The sequence below is a fragment of the Cajanus cajan genome, chromosome 9, assembly GCF_000230855.2.
Source record: "Cajanus cajan strain Asha chromosome 9, NIPB_CcT2T_4, whole genome shotgun sequence".
Lineage (NCBI taxonomy): Eukaryota > Viridiplantae > Streptophyta > Magnoliopsida > Fabales > Fabaceae > Cajanus > Cajanus cajan.
The window spans coordinates 29,283,514-29,305,423 of record NC_138525.1 but is presented as its reverse complement, the minus strand read 5'-3'; the positions used below and the strand labels follow the sequence as shown (position 1 = coordinate 29,305,423).

At 35.0% G+C, this 21,910-nt stretch overlaps 2 protein-coding genes and 1 long non-coding RNA gene across 3 annotated transcripts; 2 read left to right on the top strand and 1 right to left on the bottom strand.

Moving 5' to 3' along the window:
• Positions 1-9,037: 9,037 nt before the first annotated feature.
• LOC114916514 (uncharacterized) lies at positions 9,038-13,731 on the top strand. The gene is made up of 5 exons (XR_003804970.2): positions 9,038-11,032; positions 11,358-11,405; positions 11,964-12,240; positions 12,324-12,428; positions 12,511-13,731. It is a non-coding gene; the product is annotated as an uncharacterized LOC114916514 (long non-coding RNA).
• A 1,131-nt stretch (positions 13,732-14,862) lies between these two features.
• LOC145952066 (uncharacterized) lies at positions 14,863-16,708 on the top strand. Its single transcript, XM_083064286.1, has 3 exons — positions 14,863-14,940; positions 15,100-15,624; positions 15,930-16,708. Exons 1-3 carry the CDS (start codon positions 14,863-14,865, stop codon positions 16,509-16,511), a joined length of 1,185 nt encoding a protein of 394 aa, XP_082920412.1. The 3' UTR covers positions 16,512-16,708.
• A 2,588-nt stretch (positions 16,709-19,296) lies between these two features.
• On the bottom strand, positions 19,297-21,910 carry LOC109808551 (BURP domain protein RD22). The gene is made up of 3 exons (XM_020371591.3): positions 21,752-21,910; positions 21,443-21,548; positions 19,297-20,478 (listed from the first exon to the last, which is right to left on the bottom strand). Exons 1-3 carry the CDS (start codon positions 21,788-21,790, stop codon positions 19,484-19,486), a joined length of 1,140 nt encoding a protein of 379 aa, XP_020227180.1. The 5' UTR covers positions 21,791-21,910; the 3' UTR covers positions 19,297-19,483.

Here is a 21,910-nt window from a genome sequence, read left to right as displayed (position 1 = left end):
TCAATCGACTCAGCCGGTAATTGGGTGTACCATTTGAGGGCGGCTCCCTTGAGCGAGGTTGGAAAAACCCTACATAGAACAGCATCGTCGTTAGTGTATAGGTTTACCTGCGTGATGTATAAGTCGATGTGCTCGTTTGGGTCCGTTGTGCCGTCATAGCGGTCGATGTGGAGGGGCTTCCAGCCAAAGGGTAGAGGCGTCTCCATGATGTCGTCCGCAAAGGGGTGGCGAAGAATGCTCGCCCAATTGCCAGGGGCCTGGGCAGGAGCATTGCTGACTTCGTGGGCCGACCTGTTCGTCGGTGCGTGAGACCGATGTGTGGCAGGCCAGGGAGTCGGTGCCCTAGGCGCGGTTGGGGGTTTAGAGACCAAGTGCCCCTCCTCTTCGTGTTGACTACTCGGTTGAGGGGGCTGATCAGAAGGGCGTCGAGGAAGTTGGGCGCGAATGCGCTCGTTCTCGGCGCGCAGCACCACTAGGTCAGCCTTATTCGCGGTACGCAACACCACCAGGTCAGTTTTGTGCTTGGCACGGATGTTTTGCATATCGGCGGTGTGTTGCTGCCGCATCTGCTCGACCTGTTCGATCAGTCTTCTCAATGCTACTTCGTTGTCCATGCTTGTCGTGCGATCTACGTCGTTTGTTGCTCGTCTACTATGGCTTCAAGTGAAAACCATAAGCGTGGCCGATAAGAGTTGTCTTGATCGGCCCCACTGTGGGCGCCAAATATTCTTACCGGAGGTCGGTCATAGGGGACAATCTGCTGGGTAAGATCGGTGAGCCTCCTTCACTGGGTACGCATGTTGTTCCAAGGTGGGGGTGGTACCTGCAAAAGAGACTCCGATGCTAAAGTTAGTGTTTGTGGGTGTATGAGTCTCGTATAAGTAATGCACGTACCTTTGTGTGAATTAGGGATTCGTTGGGCCTTGGGCCTGAGGTTAGTTTATGACCTATTTGGATGTCAGGCTGACGTGGCCTAGCGCGTGTCCGAGGTCACTCCGCACTGAGATGCCGAGCTCGAGCTCGGCATAGAGGTATGGATAGTACAACAAGATTTATTTATATATGTGTTGGGGTAGTAAGGGTGTCACAACGTGTCGTTCCAATTCCGGGATGGGCCATTCTAAACGTTTTTGTTATGTGTAGAATTTGAATCCAAAACGACCCGTTCTCAAGGTGAAACGGCCCGTTCTGGATTTGATTTTTATCCATAACAGACTAGGTCAGAATGGTGCATTCTGACCTAGGGTTACAAGCCTTATTGTAAGTTTGGAATGATCCGTTCTGGTTTGGGAACGGTCTGTTCTAGACTATTAATCTTGGTACCTGCTTTTTTGGAATTTTGGATGTTTTGTTGGCCTCCCTACTACTGTTTTGGGCCTTTGTGAGCTCCTTCATCATTTTGGAAGTCTATTCCTTGTTTGCGTGCCCCGGGATGAAATTAGGTGTTTACAATGCTAAAAATAGTTGGTGGGACCACTAATATACATGTGGTCGCTGATCACAAAAAAAGGGAAATATGGCAACAAATGCAGAGAAAAAGTAACAGAATCACACTATAGTCATTGCATTTTAGGGACTGAAGATCGGTATTTGAAGGGAGCAAAATAAAGGAGTGGGTGTCAAAGAGTGTCAAAAAAATTTCCCTCTGTACTGTCTCTCTTTTCTTTTTGGAGAATATTCCAGACTTCCTTTCTTTGAGGTCATGATGTTATTTTTCATTAATGAATTGTTCCTGATGTTATTGTTTTAGTCTTTTGGGTTGCAAATTTTTAGCTATATACTCTATTGTTACTATCTTAAGTGCAGACTTCATTCCACTATCATTGTTGTAAGAAAAGATGGCACTCTATGCTAATTGGCAAAAAAAAGATATATGTCTATTGAAAAATGGGCTTGTAACAGTTTGATCTTATTTCAAATGGTAAAATGAACTATACACTACTTTGTTTTCTTTGTATTATAAATTTATGTGGTTCAAAAAAATTCTACTACGGTCATGTCCTCACTGGATTTTCAATGTGTAGACTTGCATTTTGTGTTCTAGGCTGCCTTGTTTATTATTGGTAGCCCTCTTTCCTTGTATATATAATTGAGATTAATTTTTTTTAATCTCCATGTCATGATTCAGACTAGAAACGTCCAGATTTGGTAGCAGAGTCAGTGCATCAACCTAGCCAATAGTTTTTAACTAGGAAAATGCTAATTTGAGAGCAGGTGTTTTCGGACCAGCTCTAATAGATTTGGCTGCAACATATTTTTTTTAACCAGTAGGTGCAGATTTTTTATTTTAATGTTCAATGTCAAGATTATATGATTAAATTTGGATTTTAGTTTAAGGAATATACAACTTTTTATGCTTCAAGACTTAATAATTATCTTTTTCTTTTCGACTTTTATATTTACTTTAAAATTTTATTCTAATATATTATAAAATTTATTATAATATACTTACACTAAAAAATTCAATCACAATTTAGACTAACTTTGTTGACTTATATATTAATTACTTAAGAGTCATAAAAATATGAATTTTTATTAGTTGATTCTGTAAAAATATTATACTAATAATATATTATCATTAGGGTCGTTTGGTAAAACGAAAGTTTTTTCATGTGAGACTCATAGTTTTAAGAATCATAAATTTTAGAATCATGATTATAAAGAATGATTAAATCTACTTGACTGATCATAAATAATTTTAAAAATACTTATAAATTTCTATTACATTAATTAAGCATATTATATAATGCACAAGAATTTTAAAAATGCTTATAAATGATTCACCTGTATGAAGATTATTATGCAGAAAAACATATTATATTTTAAACTAAACTACTATATAAAACTTAGCTTTTATAACTTAATTCTATTTATAATAGTGACACACCAAACACAAAGTTTCTACCTAGGTGACACTCATCCATTTTTTTTTCAAATATATTGCATACTATTGGTCTTTGTCTCCCCTTGAGCATTTTTTCAAAATACTAGAATATTATTCCTTGCTATAAACTAGATTCTCTATCATATCAGAGTAAATATGAATCAAATAAGTTATATGTTATAACCTTTTCATAATTTATACATTTTACTTTTCAATAAATTTTTGTGCTTAGGGTTGATTAATGAATTGTCTATATATGCTATTCACTAAAAAAATATGTATGGCAGCTAAGGAAAATTACCATCACATCTAGCAACTCCCACTCATGATACATTGATCCTAAGACTTTGGTCTAAAGTACTTATCAGGTATACTAATCTTATTAACCACAATAGACTGTTATTTATTCTTGAGTTATACTTAATACATATTTTCTTGAATGGAACATGTTTTTTTGAGTCATGATTGGTATATATATATATAATTATACTCGGTGGATGAGATAGTTAACTATGAAATAGGATACTATTTATCTTTTTCAATGGAACAAAGAGCCATAAAATAGGATTGTGTTTATATTCTAATTAATTTTTTTTACTTATTTTTTTTTTTATCTTTCTCTTTTAGTAAACATATAAATTATGTATGTATTCTAATTTTTTACTCATTTTTTTTAGCTTTCTTTTTTAGATATCGTATTTAATGGTTGTCTTGGATTGACTTTCCACGGAATACACATCAATATCTGGAAGGATTGGATAAATTCCTGGACATTGCATTTGCTAATAAGAGCGTTGATGGTAAGATAATATGTCCATGTTTGAAATGCAAGTTTAACAAATCGCAAACTCGGGAAGCAACGTACAAGCACTTGATTTTGAAACCTTTTTCAAAAGGGTATACATTTTGGCTTCTCCATGGCGAGACTAGTTGTGTACAAAATGTAGTTGAGACACCTCTAATACCACAATAGAATGAAGATAGAGTTGTTGCTGATAATCCCATATGTGACATGGTTAATGACGCATTTGGGAATTTTGTCCATAATGACAATGTGGTTGATGATGAGGATATATGTCTTGAATCAAGCCAAATGATGCCCGATGAAATTAGAGAATATTTGGAGTTAATGCATGATGGGCAACAAAGTTTGTATGAAGGATGTGATAAATATTCTAAGCTTTCCTTCTTGGTCAAGTTGTATCACATCAAGTGTCTATGTAGAATGAGTGACAAGGAAATGTCAATGATACTAGAGTTGTTAGCAGAAGCATTTGAGCATGCTAAAATCCCATGTTCATTTTATGAAGCCAAGAAAATTATAAATAAGTTTGGCCTTCATTACACCAAAATTGATGATTTCCCAAATGATTGCATGTTATACTTTAGAGAACACAAAGATAGAGAAAATTGTAAGAAATGCAATGCTTTTAGATGGAAGAATAAAAAAACAAGAGTACAATTAGTGATGCTACTACTAATAAGCAAAAAAAGGTTCCTGCCAAAGTTTTAAGATATTTTCCTTTCAAGCCACATTTATAGAGGATGTTTATGTCTTCTAAAATAGCTTAGCACATGCAATGGCATGCATTAGATAGTATGAATGCATATTAAGGCATCCAAGAGATTCTGAAGCATGGGAGGACTTTAACTTAATGCATCCTAAATTTTCTTCAGACCCTCGAAATGTAGGACTTGGTTTGGCTACTGATGAGTTCAATCCATTTGCACATATGAATGTAAGTCATAGTATTTGGCCAGTTGTACTCACACCCTACAATCTTCCTCCTTGGATGTGTATAAAGTCAAGTCCATTCATTCTTTCCATGATCATTCCTGGTAAGCGAGCACCAGGAAATGATATAGATGTATATCTACAACCATTGATAGAGGAGTTAAAAGAGTTATGGAACACTGACATTCGAACACTTGACTCACATAACAATGAAGTGTTTAATATGCATGAAACGTTATTGTGGACTATTAGCAACTTTCTTAGTCTTGGAACATTGTCTGGATGGAACACACATACTAGATTAGCTTGTCTTAGATGCAATTTTGACTCAACTTCTAATCACCTTCGTAATCGTAAAAAAGTTTTGTTTCATGGGTCATTGTCGTTATTTGGATCAAAGGCATAAATTTAGATTGGTTCAAAGTAAATTTGATGGAAATGTAGAAAATAGAAATCCACCTTTGGCAATAACAGGCACAGATGTCTTACGACAAGTTGAGAACCTTAATGTTATATTTGGGAAAGAACCAAAAAATGAAGTGAAGGAAAAACAAGGACAAAGTCATACAAAAGTAAGTACTATGTAATGGTGAAATAAGAGTATATTATTTTAGCTTCCTTATTGGGTAAGAAATTTGTTGCACCACAACCTTGATGTGATGCACATTATGTGATAATGTGATTTTTACATTGTTGAATGACTCAAAAAAAAATCAAATGATCATTTAAATGCACAAAAAGACTTATAAGAGTGGGGTATTAGATCTTATCTTTGGCCTCAACAAAATGGTAGATATCTTCCTGCTATATATACATTGACAAATGCAAATACGGATATATTTCTCAAAACTTTAATGAATGTTACTATTCCAGATGGATACTCAAGTAACATCATCAGATGCATTGATGACAATCAGCGTAAGCTTAGAGGATTGAAAAGTCATGACTCATGTTTTGATGGAACAATTTTTACCTTTAGCAATGAGAAAGACACTCCCTAAGCAAGTTTGTTCTATTTTGATTGATTTGTGTTCGTTTTTTAAACAACTATGTAATAAAGTATTAAAAGTTGATGAACTTGATCAACTACAAAGTATAGTTTCTCTCACACTATGTCACAATGAAATGTTATTTCCACCTTCATTTTTTACAGTCTTGGTTCATTTGATTGTGCACTTAGTTGAAGATGCCAAACTTGGAGGACCCGTCCAAATCGATGGATGTATCCCATTGAGAGATACTTAGGAAAATTAAAGTCTTATATTTGTAATAGGGTTCAACTAGAAGGCTCAATAGCTGAATGATACAAGGCTGAAGAGGCTTTGACTTTTTGCTCTAGATATTTAGATGGAATTGAAACTATATTTAATCAATTAGGTCATGTTAATGATGAACCTGATAATGCTTCATCAAGTTAAAGCACTTAGTTTCCACCTATGGGAAAACCAATTAGGGGTTATAAATACTTCAATTTATTTGCAAAGGTAAAGTTATAGGCACATCGTCATCTGTTGACCAATTGTGCACAAGTTGACCTTTTTCTTCTATAAGTACTCTAACTTTATAATTTTTTTATGACTGGACTTTACTTAATCATTAACTTATAATTACTTCCCATATTGCACATAGGGAATATAGAGACATTCTTCGAAAACAAATGAGAAGTCGTACAAGATCATCCTTTATAATTGACAAGATGGTTCATAGGGAATTTGTAGGGTGGTTTTCACGTCGTGTATGTATATTTACACAATTCAAGTTTTTTTTATATAAAATTTATATATATTTTTATGACATTTTATTTATTTATTTTTAGATAAGAAATGACTCGAATGGATCCTATTCAGATGAGTTAAAGTTCTTAGTTGTGGGTCCAATTGATTGTGCAAAGCACTTTAGTGCATACAATGTTAATGAGTTTAAGTTTCATACATTGGAGAGAGATGAAGGACTTAAAACACAAAATAGTAGAATATTTGGTACATTTGGGACAAAGAGCTATGCAAGTAGTAGCGACAATCAAATGCAGTTTGGGGTAGTGCCTTATTATGGGAAATTAATAGACATAATTGAGATAAACTATCATGGTCGATTCTCGGTTACTTTTTTCAAATGTATGTGGGCTAATACAACTATTAAGAGGATGATGGATAGAGGGGTGCACTTGAATTATGACAACTTCAAGAGGGTCTTCCTTGAGAAGTATTTCCTAGATGATGTGAGGAGTCAGAAGGAAGTGGAATTCCTTGAGGTGAAGCAAGGGAATGATACAGTGGCAGAGTATGCTGCCAAATTTGATGCTTTGGTTCGCTATTGTACTCATTACCATGGTGAGGGTGGTGAAAGAGCTAAGTGCATAAAGTTTGTAAATGGTCTGCATCCTGAGGTGAAGACTTCAATTAACTATCAGGAGATCTATCACTTTCCTACTCTAGTTAACAAGTGTAGCATCTATGATCGTGACAACCATGCACGTGCCGCTTTCTACAAGGGAGTTGGAGGTCCTATGCATGCTGCAAGTTCTGGTGCTTTGAGTAGGAGTAAACCTTACTCCGCTCTTGCTAAGTTCCAAGGGAGTCGAGCTGCTGCTAGTGGGAGTAACTAACATGTTGGGGGAAGCAAGCCTTATGCTGGAAGATCTATTGTGAGTGACATAGGGAGTGTTGGAGGCTCTGTTTCTACTTCCACAGATCGATGCAAGAAGTGTGGGTGACATGGCCACATTAGCTATGAATGTCCTGACAAGGATGTCACGTGCTTCAATTGTAATGGAAAGGATCATATCAACACTTAGTGTCCTGAACCACCAAGACCACGTGTTATAGGATCAAGTGTCCAAGTTGAGCATCCAAAGGCTACTGGGAGAGTATTTTCTCTTAGCGGTACTAAAGCTGCTCAGTCTAAAAATCTAATACAAGGTACTTGTTTCATAGCTAGGACTCCTTTTATTGTACTATTTGACTTTGGTGCAACTCATTCCTTCATTTCTATTTCTTGTGTCCAAAGTTTGAAATTGCATGTGTCCTATTTTGATTTTGATTTGATTGTTGAAACCTCTACTGATGGTCCTGTAATTACATCTCAAGTCTGTTTGAAGTGTCCTTTGTTTATTTCTAACAAGCAATTTCTAGTTGACTTGATTTGTTTACCTCTTAGTCAATTAGATGTTATCCTTGGTATGGATTGGTTATCTTCCAACCATGTCCTTTTAAACTGTTTTGATAAATCCATTTCCTTCGGGGAATGTAGGAGTACAGAATTTCTTAGTGCTGCCAATATTAAAACTTGTTTAAAAGAAAATGAAAGGGTGTACATGATCTTAGCTTCCTTAACACTTGAGACTGATAGTAAGCTAGATGAGATTCCCTTAGTGAGAGAATTCCCAAAGGTTTTACCTAAGGATGTGTCTAGTTTACCACCTGAGAGAGAGAGTGAGTTTAGCATAGACTTAGTACCAGTACCTCACCTATATCTATAGCACCCTATAGGATGTCCCCTAAGGAGTTAGCTGAGCTTAAGAAACAGATAAAGGAGTTGCAAGGGAAACAATTCATTAGGCCTAGTGTCTCATCTTGGGGAACGCCTTTTTTATTGCTTAAGAAGAAAGATGGGAGCATGAGGTTCTGCATAGACTATAGCCAACTGAATAAAGTGACCATTAAGAATAAGTATCCCTTGCTTAGGATAGATTACCTTATGGATCAACTAGTTGGGCTTGTGTGTTCAGTAAGATACATTTAAGGTCAGGATACCATCATATTAGAGTGAGAGCTGAGGATGTTCTTAAGACTGCCTTTAGGACACGTTATGGACACTATGAGTATTTAGTTATGCCTTTTGGTGTGACTAATGCACCTGGTGTTTTTATGAACTACATGAATAGGATCTTTCACCCCTTACTTGGATAGATTTGTAGTGGTCTTCATAGATGATATCCTAATGAATTGTAAGACTAGAGAGGAACATGTTGACCACCTTAGGATTGTCCTTCAAACCCTTAAGGAGAAGCAGTTGTATGTTAAATTGTCAAAATGTGAGTTTTGGTTGGATAGTGTAAACTTTCTAGGACATGTGATATCTGACGGTGGGATAGTTGTAGATCCTGCTAAGGTAGAAGCTGTGTTAGAATGGAGTGCACCTAGATCAATATTTGAGATTAGGAGCTTCCTAGGACTAGTTGGTTATTACAGAAGGTTCATAGAGAATTTCTCTAGGCTAGCCCTTCCATTGACTATGTTGACTAAGAAGGACCAACCCTTTGTGTGGGATTCTAGGTGTAAGGAAAGTTTTTAAGAGCTTACAAGGAGATTAACGTGTGCCCCTGTGTTAGTGTTACCTAACCCTAGTAAGACCTTTGAGGTATTTTGTGATGCCTCTAAATTGGGTTTAGGAGGAGTGCTTATGCAAGAGGGTAAGGTAGTAGTATTTGTTCTTAAGTTGTGGAGACATTACTTGTTTGGGTATAGATTTGAGATTTTTAGTGACCATAAAAGCCTTAAATACTTGTTTGACCAAAAGGAATTGAATATGAGGCAAAGGCGATGGTTAGAATTCCTTAAGGATTATGATTTTCAATTGAATTACCATCCTGGTAAGGCTAATGTCGTAGCTGATGCTTTAAGTAGGAAATCTTTGAGATTGTATTCTTTGATGATTAGGGAGTTGCATATGATTGAGGATTTTAGAGATATGAGCTTAGTGTGTGAGCTGACCGCTAAAAGTATTAAGTTGGGAGCCTTGAGAGTGATTAATAGCTTGATAGATGAGATCAGAGTAGGTCAAAAGGTAGATCCTTTCTTATTGAGTCAAGTAGAGAAGTTGAATCAAGGTGTGGAGAGTGAGTTTAGAGTTGGAGTGGATTGAGTGTTGAGATTTAAGGATAGGTTGTGCATTCCTAGTGTGCTTGAGCTTAAGAGAGCAATCCTAGAAGAAGGTCATAGGAGTAGCCTTAGTATCCATCCAGGAGCCACTAAGATGTACCAAGACCTTAAGAAGATGTTTTGGTGGCCTAAGATGAAGAGGGAAGTAGAGGAATTTGTGTATGCCTTCCTAGTATGTCAGAAAGCTAAGGTAGAACACCAAAGACCTTCCAGTTTGTTACAACCTTTAGACGTGCTGGTGTGGAAATAGGATAGTATCTCTATGGATTTTGTAGTTAGGTTACCTAGGACAGTGAAGAACTTGGATGCCATATGGGTCATTGTGGATAGATTGACTAAATTTGCCCATTTTATTCCCATTAATATTAGGTACCCTTTAGAGAGATTAACTAAGTTGTACATAGAGGAGATTGTGAGATTGCATGGTGTCCCTACTAGTATAGTGTCTGATAGAGATCCTAGGTTCACCTCTAGATTTTGGGAGAGCTTGCATGCGGCTTTAGGCACTAAGCTTAGATCGAGTTCAGCCTACTATCCCCAAACAGATGGCTAAACTGAAAGAACTATACAGTATTTGAAAGACTTGTTAAGGGCTTGCATCTTAGAGCATAAGGGTAGTTGGGATAGTTTCCTACCTTTGATAGAGTTTACCTACAATAATAGCTACCATTCTTAGAGTTGGGATAGTTGTTTAAATAATTTTTTTTATAAATGTAATATATTTTTATTTTAAAGTTGAAGTTTTACAATATGATCATGATATTTCATTATTTCAAATTCTTTACTATAAAGATAAAATTATTATTTTTCAATCATTATTTTTTTATATATTAATTTCAGTTCCTAAAATTGATCTCTAAAGATAAAAGTTGTGTATTAAAATATATTTTAAGTGTTTAAGTCAATTCTAACTTTTTCTTTAAAAATTTAATGTTATAATTAAATTAGTAGATTGAAATGTAATATTAATATAATAAATAATAAAATATATCATTCATAATATATTAAAAATTAAAATAAATTTAAAAATAAAATTGTATATGATTATATTATATATACCTATTATAAAAGGGATACTTAGATATGTAACTGTTTTTAGTCTCTACTTTTAAGTTAACCATTATATCCCTTTGATGTAAAACAAATTTCTTATATCTTTTATGAATAATAACTATCTGCAACCTTATAATATTTTATCTATATGTAACTATTAGAGACACGAAATATCTTGATCACTCTATATATATATTACGATAAGATTTTCAATACATTAAAAATAAATACCCAATATAGATTTTCATGTCCACCTAAAAAAGGGCCTCCGGAAGCTTTACGGGCTGAGGCCCAAAAAGAAAGGGCAAGAAATAAAGGAATCCAACATGGCCAAAAATACACGGATGGGCTTTATATCCGTCCGATCAATCTCCAATGCCCCCATCTGCACCCTATCATTCCAAACAATTTGAACCTTTGCATTCTTTTCTTCTACATTCTGCAACTCAGGTTCGGAACAAGAGTCCAAAATCTTTCGAGGTTAGTGCTCCTTTACGCTTATGTATATTAGATTCTGATTTTTTGTTTGTTCTAGAAAATTGCTCAGTGCTAAGGTTTTCTCATGATTCGAATTTGTTATAGGTTTATTGGAGTTTTTGAATGAATGTTTGGGTTTGGTTTAGGGTCTATAATGTGGGTGAAATTAGGCAAAAAAAATTGTACGTTGCGGTGACTATTTTAACTATGCGCGCAGTGAATATGTAAAAGCCCTTCCCCCACCCTGATTTCCATGCTCGTTGAACCAAGAATTTTGCAATATATATAATGACTAATTACCTACCTTTCCCTTTTCTTGCTTTTACAGTGATCCAACATTCCAATTAAAGCAAGTTAAAGTCGTGCACACATATTGGTAAGCCACTATTAAAAATGTTGTAGTGTGAGTTAAAGTGGTAGCTTGCAATTGCTTTGCATATGGTCACACAAATTAGAATCCTCTACAACCCCATTTTTCTTCAACCAGAATCTCAATTATTCATCATATTAATTTTGATTAAATAATTAATTTAATTAAAAACTATTTATTTTCGAGATAGAAATCAATCAAGTAAATCTTCTATCAATATGTTTATAAAACTACACTATTTAATAATTGTATTGAACTTTATTAATATGTCGTCTTATTTGAATTTTTTAAGTACATGTTTATTTTATCATCACATTAGTCTTTATCTACGTTTTACAAAAGTAAGCAGTTATGAATTCTATAGGAGTTCATTGATTAATTGTATTGGATTGTTGCAATGACTGATTGATTTGTATTGAATTGTATTAAACCCATATAAGCATATTTTTCATAGATTCATTAAATATATATATATATATATATTATTGTTAAATACTTTCTTGTTCTCATAGACTTTCTGAGATGTTTCTTTGGTTATTAATTAATCTATATGGTTGTTAATAGAGGATGGTGAAATGGAGTCCTGAGCATGAAAGTAATATATAAAAAAAATTCAATGCAAAAGCCTCTCATAGACTTTGAGATGTTTATGGATGCCTGAAAGAAAAATAAGAAACCAGATTGGATTAAAGATCGTGTGTGGAAATCTTTATTAGAATATTGGAATGCACCTACATATCGTACAAAGTGTACACAAGCACAAAAAAATAAAGCATTTGAAAAGAGTGGAAGTATGAACACATGTGGCTCCATCAACATGAATGAACATGCCATTCACATGGTATGTTTATATTTTAGTCTTCATTTTTTTAATGCTTAATTTTATATGTTAAATTTTGATTTATATGATGTTTTTATTTGTAGGAAAATGAGCTTGGTCGACCTGTACACCATGATGAACTTTTTCAGCAAACTCATATACGAAAAGACACTGGTCAGTTTGTTGATGATAGATCTAGGCGGACACATGTGAGTCTATTATGTTATTTTATTTGTCTTTAATTTTATTAACGTTTACACTATTTTTACGTATTGTTTATGATGATAATAGGAAGATCTTGAAGCTATATTTTCTTAAGCTATATCTGAGGTTGGATCCACTGTTGGCACCTCAGAATGCACCCTTTTAGACCCTATTGAGGAGGATAGACTTAGAAGTCAATGTTGGAATGCAGATATCGGTGGAAAATACAAGGGACGTCGTTATGGTACATGAGATATTTATGAGAATGAGGATAGCAGCTTTGTGGGGACATCTTTAAGTCAGTCTTAGAATACACAAGAGATTTCTCAGTTGACACAACGAGTTTTAGCTAATGAGGAAGAGATGCGTCAGATGCGTTCCCAGTATCAGACTCAGTTCAACACATTTCTCAATGTTGTACTCCCATTCCTACTACCTATTATGCATACTACTCTTCAACAGTAACAACATCAACATCAACAACCAAACAGACACCAAGAAGACCAACAACAAGACAATCGACAACCAACAGAGGATTAACAAGCTAATGACCAACATCAACAACATTCACCTGGATATTCAGATTATTAGATATTATGTTATAATTCTACTGAACATACTGTATTTTGTTTTTAAATTTGAACCCTAAACTTTATTTGTTATGTATGACATTTTATTTTGTATGAATGATTAAACTTGTTTTGATTTACATAATTATGATTGATTTAATATCTTTAAACAAGATTATTATTTAATACAATTTTGAATTTTTTTAAAAAATATTATCAACAATACCTACAGAATTATTCGTGGGTAATTTCCCACAGATTTGATAATTTTCCACGGATAAAATCCGTGGGAAATTACCCAGAGATAAATCTGTGGGTAATTCTGTCGGAAAGTTACCCACGGATTATAATCTGTCGATAAATATTTCAGACGAGCAATTTACCGACAAATTGTTCTCCATATGTAATCCGTCGAAAATGAAGTGTTACCCACGGATTTTGGCCGTCTATAATCTCGAAATTTCTTGTAGTGATTATAATTAACATGACACACCGCGCACACATATAAGTTTGTTAATTCACAACTACTTTTTTTTTTAAAAGGAGGAAGTTAACAAGTTACATTTAAATACCTTTTAAAAAATATTATGGTTATAACTTGCTAATATACTCATTTTAAAAAAGAAGATGTATTTTAATAAAACTCACATACATTTGATAACTTACATCCATTTATTTTTAAGAAAAATCAAACTACCAAACTACACTTAGATATATTTTTTTAAAATAAAAATATATTTCAAAAATAATATACTACTTTTAAATTTTTTTATAATATAAAACACAAAAAGGCAATAAAATAATTAGTTTTTAACATTATGAATAATATATCTTATTATAATATATATTGAGAAAATAATTGACATAAAAAATTTAGTGGGAATATTTGCCCCACTTCTACCAACACGAATCTATCCGTTTGTAATGCAATAATCTCTACTCGTGATATATTTTTTCTCTTAAGAAAATACTATTTTCATAAATTAATCATGCAATGCATGATTTATAAATAATTTGAAATATAGAAGTATCACATAACATATATTTATAATCTATCGCAAAATTATTTAATAAATTTGAAATCATTTTATTATTTAAAGATAACATATGTAAATATTTTTGCAATCTATATATAGTAGAGAGTAAAGTAATTTCAATCATAAAAAAAAGTTAATTTTTAATTTTACACATATATGCATAGCATATTGTGCATGAGTTAACCATGAATTTTCTCATAATTTATTTACTTGCTTTAAGGAAGCCAAATCTATAAATTAGTTATTAGACGCTCACGGTTACTATAAAGTTGTTACAATAATATGATCCAAAACAATAATCTATAACAATATATATAAAATAGATATAATATTTGGTGTCTGTTTGTAATGCGAGATACATGGCAACAACTTCATATTTTCTATCATTTAATTAATTTGTTGATTATATCAGTATGTTATTTTTCCATATATCAGTTTGTTACCTATGTTTATATATATACATAGAATTCAGTGTATGTTATTCAATCAATCAATAAAATTAAATTCATTCGTCTATAAGCCTCACAGTGCGGTGTTGCCATTTTATTATGGCATTAGAGCTGGTCAACGGGGACATGGAGAAGAACCATGTTTCTAGCAAAGGAGAAAAACACCTCATGATCACATCATCATCACCATACTACCTCGAGTCATCTGATAATCCCGGGACGTCGTTGGTTGCAATTCCACTCACAGGTGAAAATTACCGCAATTGGGCTCGATCTATGAGGACAACCTTGCGTGCGAAGACAAAACTCAGATTTATTGATAGAAGCATTAACAAACCGACAACAAAATCACCTCAGTACAACAATTAGGAGAAAGTTGATTCCATGGTGATAGCATGGATCATCAATTCGACTGATCCTACCTTGCACGGAAGCATATCTCATGCTACCACTGCAAGATATGTTTGACTTGATTTAGAAGAGAGGTTTTCTTAGACCAACGCACCTCGAGTCCATCAACTTTGGCATGATCTCTACCTAATGCTACAAGACTCACACCTAAGTGTCACAAACTTCTACACAAAATTCAAAAGTCTATTGGACGAGCTAGGAGAATTGTAGCCGTTACCACAATATAGTTGTGGTGCATTCAAGGAGCTAGCACAAAGAGAACAAGATCAACATGTACATTTGTTCCTTGGGAGCCTTGATAATGATCAATTTGGTCATATTAAGGGAACCATACTCAACACTGACCCTCTACCCTCACTTACACGAGTGTTCAACCACGTGCTGAGAGAAGAAGCATGTGTAGCAGTTGTGAAAGACAAAGAACTGAAGCTGGAATTAGGTGCAGCCTTTTACACGAACAAGTACAAGAACCGTGAAGGTCCACGACCCAAGTGCGACTATTATGGGAAGATAGGACATGAAAAGGCTAGGTGCTATGAGTTAATTGGTTATCCAACAAATTGGGATAATCGTAGAACAAGTCATGATGCAAGTAAAAAGGGAGAAAATGGTGGAATGACTCGTTTGGCACGAACTGATGGTGAACAAAATAAGACTACCATGCACAATGAAAATGTTAAAGGTCATGCCATGTTCGGGTCATGTGCTAAAAATGTCGAACACCTCGATCAAATGGTAGGTAAACAAATATTTGATAAATGACATACCTGGGTCTTAAATAGTGGAGCTTCGCACCATATGACTCCATTGCATTCACTATTTGAGAACCTATGATCAATTAATGCTCCTTTCTACATCGCTGTTCCTACTGGGGATAGGGTAGTGGTAGATAGAATGGGGATTATCACTTTAAATAATAACATCAAATTGCATGATGTCCTTTATATTCCACAATTTAATTGCAACTTGATCTTGTTCACAAATTGACTTGTGATTTAAACTGCACGATGACTTACTCTACTCATAATTGTGTGATACAGGACCAAACCACAAGGAGAATGATTGGCTTGGGTGACTCATGTGACGGGATTTATATTCTCAAGAGTACGACAATGGGCACATCTTTGGTGGCAATTCATGAAGATGCAACTAACTTGTGGCATGCAAGGATGGGTCATCCCTCGGATCAAATATTGTCTCAGTTATCTATTTCTTTGAATTTTCATTTTGATAAGAATAAGTTAGAATGTTGTGATGTATGTCATCGCTCTAAACAATGTAGATTTCCTTTTTCTTTGAGTAACAATAAAGCTGAGACACCTTTTGCCTTAATACACTGCGACCTTTGGAGGAAATATTATACGATGACACATAATGGGGCACATTATTTTCTTACAATAGTGGACGACTACACTCAAGCAGTATGGGTCTATCTGCTAAAAGAAAAATCTGAGACTCCAAACATCCTCATGAATTTTTGTAATATGATTCAAACTCAATTTAGTAGGAACATCAAAGCGGTTAGGAGTGACAATGGGACAAAATTCACTAATAATGTGATTCAAACTTTCTTTCAAAGGGAAGGCATTATTCATGAAACCTCATGCATAGGTATTCCTTAACAAAATGGAAGAGTGGAGCGAAAACATAGACATATTTTAAATGTGGCACGAGCACTCAAATTTCAATCATGCTTACCCATCTCATTTTGGGGTGAATGTGTACTTGCCGCAACACATCTTATAAATCAAACACCAACAGTGGCCAATGATGGTATTACACCTTATGAGATGTTGTATGGAAAACCACCTATCTATGACCACTTGCGAATTCTAGGTTGCCTTTTTTATATCAAAGCTCAACAACATGATAAATTTGGAGTAAGGGCGCATAAGTGTATTTTTGTTGGTTATCCACAAGGTCAAAAGGGATGGAGAGTCTACAACGTGGAGACAAAGAAATTTTCAATCTCTAGAGATGTAATCTTTTATGAGAAGATTTTTCCTTTCTCTACACATGGAGATACAAGTACTATTCCCAAAAATTCTTCGACAATAATGTTTAACAACACAATGCCTATGCAAGATGATGAACCTATCATTCAACGCAATGCTTCAGAATTATCAATCATCTCTTATGATGATCTTTGTGCATCCAACAATGATTCAACACCATAATCAAATCACATGGGGTCTAACAATACCCACCAAGAAAATGAAGAAGTCAAAATATCTAATGAGATAGCTTTTGCTACACGTACTCGAAGACCACCTTCGTACTTAAGAGACTATTATTGTCATGCAGTAGTAAATAATCCTGTACACATGCCACCCAGGCCATCATCTCCTTCTGGTAAGTCTTATTCCATATCACAATTTGTTGATTACAATTGTTTCTCACCCACATATCAAGCCTTCTTGGTAGCCATCTCTACTCATGATGAGCCAAAGAACTACTCACAGGCAGCTAAAAGTCCAAAAAGTGGCGTGATGCCATGGCTCAAGAAATTCAAGCTCTTGAGGAGAACAACACATGGACAATAGAAACATTGCCTCATGACAAGAAACCTGTAGGATGTAGATGGGTTTACAAAATAAAGTACAAAGCCAACGGTGAGATCGATAAATACAAAGCATGACTTGTAGCAAAGGGGTATACACAAATTGAGGGGGAAGACTTCACCTAGACGTTTGCCCTAGTTGCTAAAATGACCACGGTACATTGCCTCCTTACAATAGCCATAGCAAAAGGTTGGTATTTGCATCAAATGGATGTTAGCAATGCATTCCTCCATGGAGATCTCCAAGAGGAATTTTATATGGAGGTTCCTCCAGGATATGTCACGCCTAAGAAAGGAATGGTATGTCGTTTACAAAAGTCTTTGTATGGTCTCCAACAAGCCTCAAGGAATTGGTATGCAAAACTTTCAAAGGCATTGCTTCGCTATGGTTTTTTTCAAAGTGATGTTGATCATAGCCTTTTCACCTATTCCATTGATTCTATCTTTATTGTTGTCCTTATTTACGTGGATGATTTGGTGATAGCTAGCAATGACAATGGAGCTTGTGATCATTTCAAATTATATTTAAGCAAGTGTTTTCACATGAAGGACCTTGGACCTTTGAAGTATTTCCTTGGTTTAGAGCTAGCACGAGGTCCTATAGGTATGTTTCTATGTCAGCGAATATACACTTTAGATATTTTAAAAGAATGTGGCATGTTGGACTGCAAGCCTTGCTCATTTCCAATGGAACAACACCACCGCTTATCTGCAGACTTTGGAACTCTTTACCCTAATCCTCCTCAATATAGAAGGTTAATTTGGTCGATTGATCTACTTAACCATTATTAGGCCGAAAATCTCATATTCAGTTCATGTTCTTAGTCAATTCACGCAAGCACCAAGACAAGAGCATTGGCATGCTGCAATGAGAGTGTTACGCTACTTGAAGTCATCTCCTGGTCAGGAAATTATCTTGCCCAAAGAAAATGATCTAAATCTGGTTAGCTATAGTGATTCTGATTGGGTATCATGTCCCATAACCAGAAGATCAATTACTGGATATTTAATGAAGCTTGGACCTGTACCTATCTCATGGAAGACCAAAAAACAAGCCGCTGTGTCTAAGTCATCAACAGAGGCAAAATATAGAGCAATGTCCCATGCTGCTAATGAGGTAGTATGGCTTAGGTCCCTTCTTGCAACTCTACAAGTGCCTTGTAAAAAGCCAACAACCCTTCTTTGTGATAATCAGTCAGCATTGCACTTGGCTTCCAACCCCGTTTTTCATGAACGAGCAAAACACATCAAAGTTGATTGTCATTTTGTTCGAGAACGTTTGCAATCAGGGGCCCTCACTACATCATACATACCAACCACTTGTCAGCAAGCTGATATGTTCACAAAAGCATTAGGTGCAAAGCAATTTCATGCAATATTATTGTCCAAACTGGGAGTTCACAATGCTCACTCTCCAACTTGAGAGGGAGTAATGCGAGATACACGGCAACAACTTCAGATTCTCTATCATTTAATTAATTTATTGATTATATTAGTTTGTTATTTCCATATATTAGTTTGTTACCTATGTTTATATATATACATAGGAGTTCCGTTTATGTTATTCAATCAATCAATAAAATTAAATTCATTCGTCTATAAGCTCATAGTGCGATGCTGCCATTTTATTAATTTCCTTTTAAAAACATCTATATTTTTATTTTATATTCAAAAAATAATATTTTTTTCTAAAAAAAGTAACTTCTCATTTTTTGAAAAATAATTATCATCGTTTTTCTCATACGTTCCTTTGTTTTTTTGGAGGCACGTGGTAACTTTGTCTCTACTGCCGGTAATAAAAAAAAATTCCATATGAAGCAAGCAGCTATGATAAATATGAGCAAAAATAAGAGAAAACCTGAGTGTATAGCATATATATTATTATGTTTAAAACATACAAGCATGGTGCTAATGCATCATGGGCACATGCAAGTGGCTAGATGAAACACTAGTGTTATACATATAATGAAGTATTATTATCATAATAAGATTAACATGAAGCTAGTTATAAAATCATCCTGGGACCAAACATTTTCACTTGGGAACAAAGACAACATGATCCCGAGGTAGAAAGTGGCAAACAGGAACAGTCCCTGGTTGAACCTTAAGCACTTTGAAGGCCAAATGTTTGGGGTTCCAACGTGACGTGTCAGTGTGACACACTGCAACAGCTTTGACCCTGCTTCCATCAGCACCCTCCAACGGAACAGAATAAACCTTGGTGCTATCCGATTTGTGACAATAGAACACCGCATAAGGGTAACTCTCTTTGTGGCACGCAACAACACCTTTGTGGTCCCCACCCAAGTTCTTAACGCCTGAATAACCTGATATTCTATATTGTTGTTGTTGTAACGCACTCTCTTTTGTCACCTCCGTGGAAACAGCGTCAACAGTGTTCCCGAGCTTGGAAGTGGCGAAATCAACCATGGACTCGAGTGAAGTCACGCAACGCTTCTCCTCTCCCTTGATGCCACGCTCTTGGCACTCACTCAACGTGTTCTTCACAGTTTGGGCCTCGTCTGAGCCTGGCGTGATGGAGAACTCGTTGAGTGTGTCGCTGACCTTGTTTGATGAAAAGGGTATGGAGTCAGCAACTGTGCGAGGCAAGAACGTGGCTTCAATGTTTGAGGTGGGAGTGAAGTGTAGGTTAAATTTGGTTCCTTGATGCAAGTCCTTTTCCAAGAAGAAGAGTGCCACGTTGGGGTCGGAGTTTAGTTGGGTATCGCTGGCTGCATAATTGTAATCAAATGGAGAGTGTGGGCCCACTCCAACATGCACGGGCTTTCCCTTTGGGCCTGTGTGCACGTTCACGCCACCTTTCCCGACGCTGACGGATGTGCCTTTGCGCTTGGGCTTGGGCTTGGGCTTGGGATTGGGCTTGGGATTGGGATTTCCGTGGCCTACGTTTACGTTGACTCCGCCTTTTCCTACGTTGACTGATGTGCCTCCGGGCTTTGTTTTCCCTGTGTCGACGTTCACGCCTCCCTTGCCTACGCTCACTGACGTGCTTTTCTCTTCTACCCAATCTGCCAAGAGGAAAGTTAATAATTAATATTTTTTTATTTTGTAATATAATCATTCTTACTTTATTTATTTTCAAATATTAAAGGAGAGAATTTTTAATTTAATATACTATTACTAAATATTTTTTTAAAAATGTGAAAAAATTTAAATGGAAAATGTTGTGGCAAGGAGTACCATTTTTGTTATCTGGAAGAAAAATGGTGTATTTTTAAATTAGTAGAAGTAAAAGAGAAAAAAAAAATTAAGGGACAAAAATCGAAATTAAATTTTTAAAAGAATGAAAACATATTTTACCTATCCAATTACCGACTAGTTACATTTTTCTGTCTTGTGGGAATTTGGACTTACAAAATAATGCGGATATTCTATATGTCCCTCTTATATATAAAAATTAATCCCATCCTTGCTCTTCAAATAATACCGTGATTTATATTAGATATTGTAAAACTGCGATATGTGGAAAGGCATAGCAATATATATATATATATATATTCTATTATCATAAATAATTTATCATCTTTTATATTTTTTTAATCTATCTTTCACATATATTTTTTAAAATGTAAATTAACATGATAACTTTTATCTATTAATTTATAATAGTTTTTAAAAAAACATTAAAAGATAAAAAATATTTTTAATATGATTTTGATTAATTTTAAAAATGGGGTACCGTGGCCCTTTCAGTTCCTCTCCTTCTATTCCTGAGCGTGAGCGTGAGCAATACATATATATTCTCTCTATATATCATTATTTTTTTCGACATATTTTATTTTATAGCTTGAAATTTAGATTTAGAGCTGCTAAATAAAGAATGAAAAATCACATAAATTTCATCCCAGATAAAGCATAATGAGAAAGACTATTAGATCTAGAAATGACATTTCTCTTCCACCTAAATCAACCACTTCTTAGCAGTGTATTTTAATATTTGAAGTTTAATAACTATATACTATTTGCACTGACCAGGGTGTAGGATATCTATAATGGCTTTAGGCATTGGAGTAGTGGGAAGCTTGGATTTCCAGTAAACTTCAGGAGGTAAGGCTGCATGAGTTACTGCCACTGCAAGCTGCAAATCAAATATACAATAAAACCTTCATTACCATGAAGTCAACTATATAAACATTATCAAATATATATATATATATATTTTAAATAAGTATCACAAGATATCAAGTTTAACTTGGGGGTTTGAGAAATAAAATGGAACCACAAAGTGGAAAAAAAATAATAATAAGCACAGGGTTGATGGTTCATTATTTTGATGCTCACATTGAGTAATGTAAAGATGAATGAGAGAGGAAACTCCATATTGGAAACTAAAGCTGAAACCAAATGCTTGGTGAAGATATTGAGAGAGATTTAGAGAAACTGAAAGCAAGTTTCTTGAGATAGAATGAATATCCTAAAGTGGCCTCACACAGCATTTAT

Excerpts from the sequence above, each read along its gene's own strand:
- LOC145952066 (XM_083064286.1), top strand. The coding sequence starts at position 14,863 with ATGGTGATAGCATGGATCATCAATTCGACTGATCCTACCTTGCACGGA. Across the intron at positions 14,941-15,099 it reads ATGCTACCACTGCAAGATAT|CCGTTACCACAATATAGTTG; the intron begins GTTTGACTTGAT and ends GGAGAATTGTAG. Across the intron at positions 15,625-15,929 it reads TCGAACACCTCGATCAAATG|GACCAAACCACAAGGAGAAT; the intron begins GTAGGTAAACAA and ends TGTGTGATACAG.
- LOC109808551 (XM_020371591.3), bottom strand. The coding sequence starts at position 21,790 with ATGGAGTTTCCTCTCTCATTCATCTTTACATTACTCAAT. Across the intron at positions 21,549-21,751 it reads TCATCTTTACATTACTCAAT|CTTGCAGTGGCAGTAACTCA; the intron begins GTGAGCATCAAA and ends TTTGATTTGCAG. Across the intron at positions 20,479-21,442 it reads TATAGATATCCTACACCCTG|ATTGGGTAGAAGAGAAAAGC; the intron begins GTCAGTGCAAAT and ends TCCTCTTGGCAG.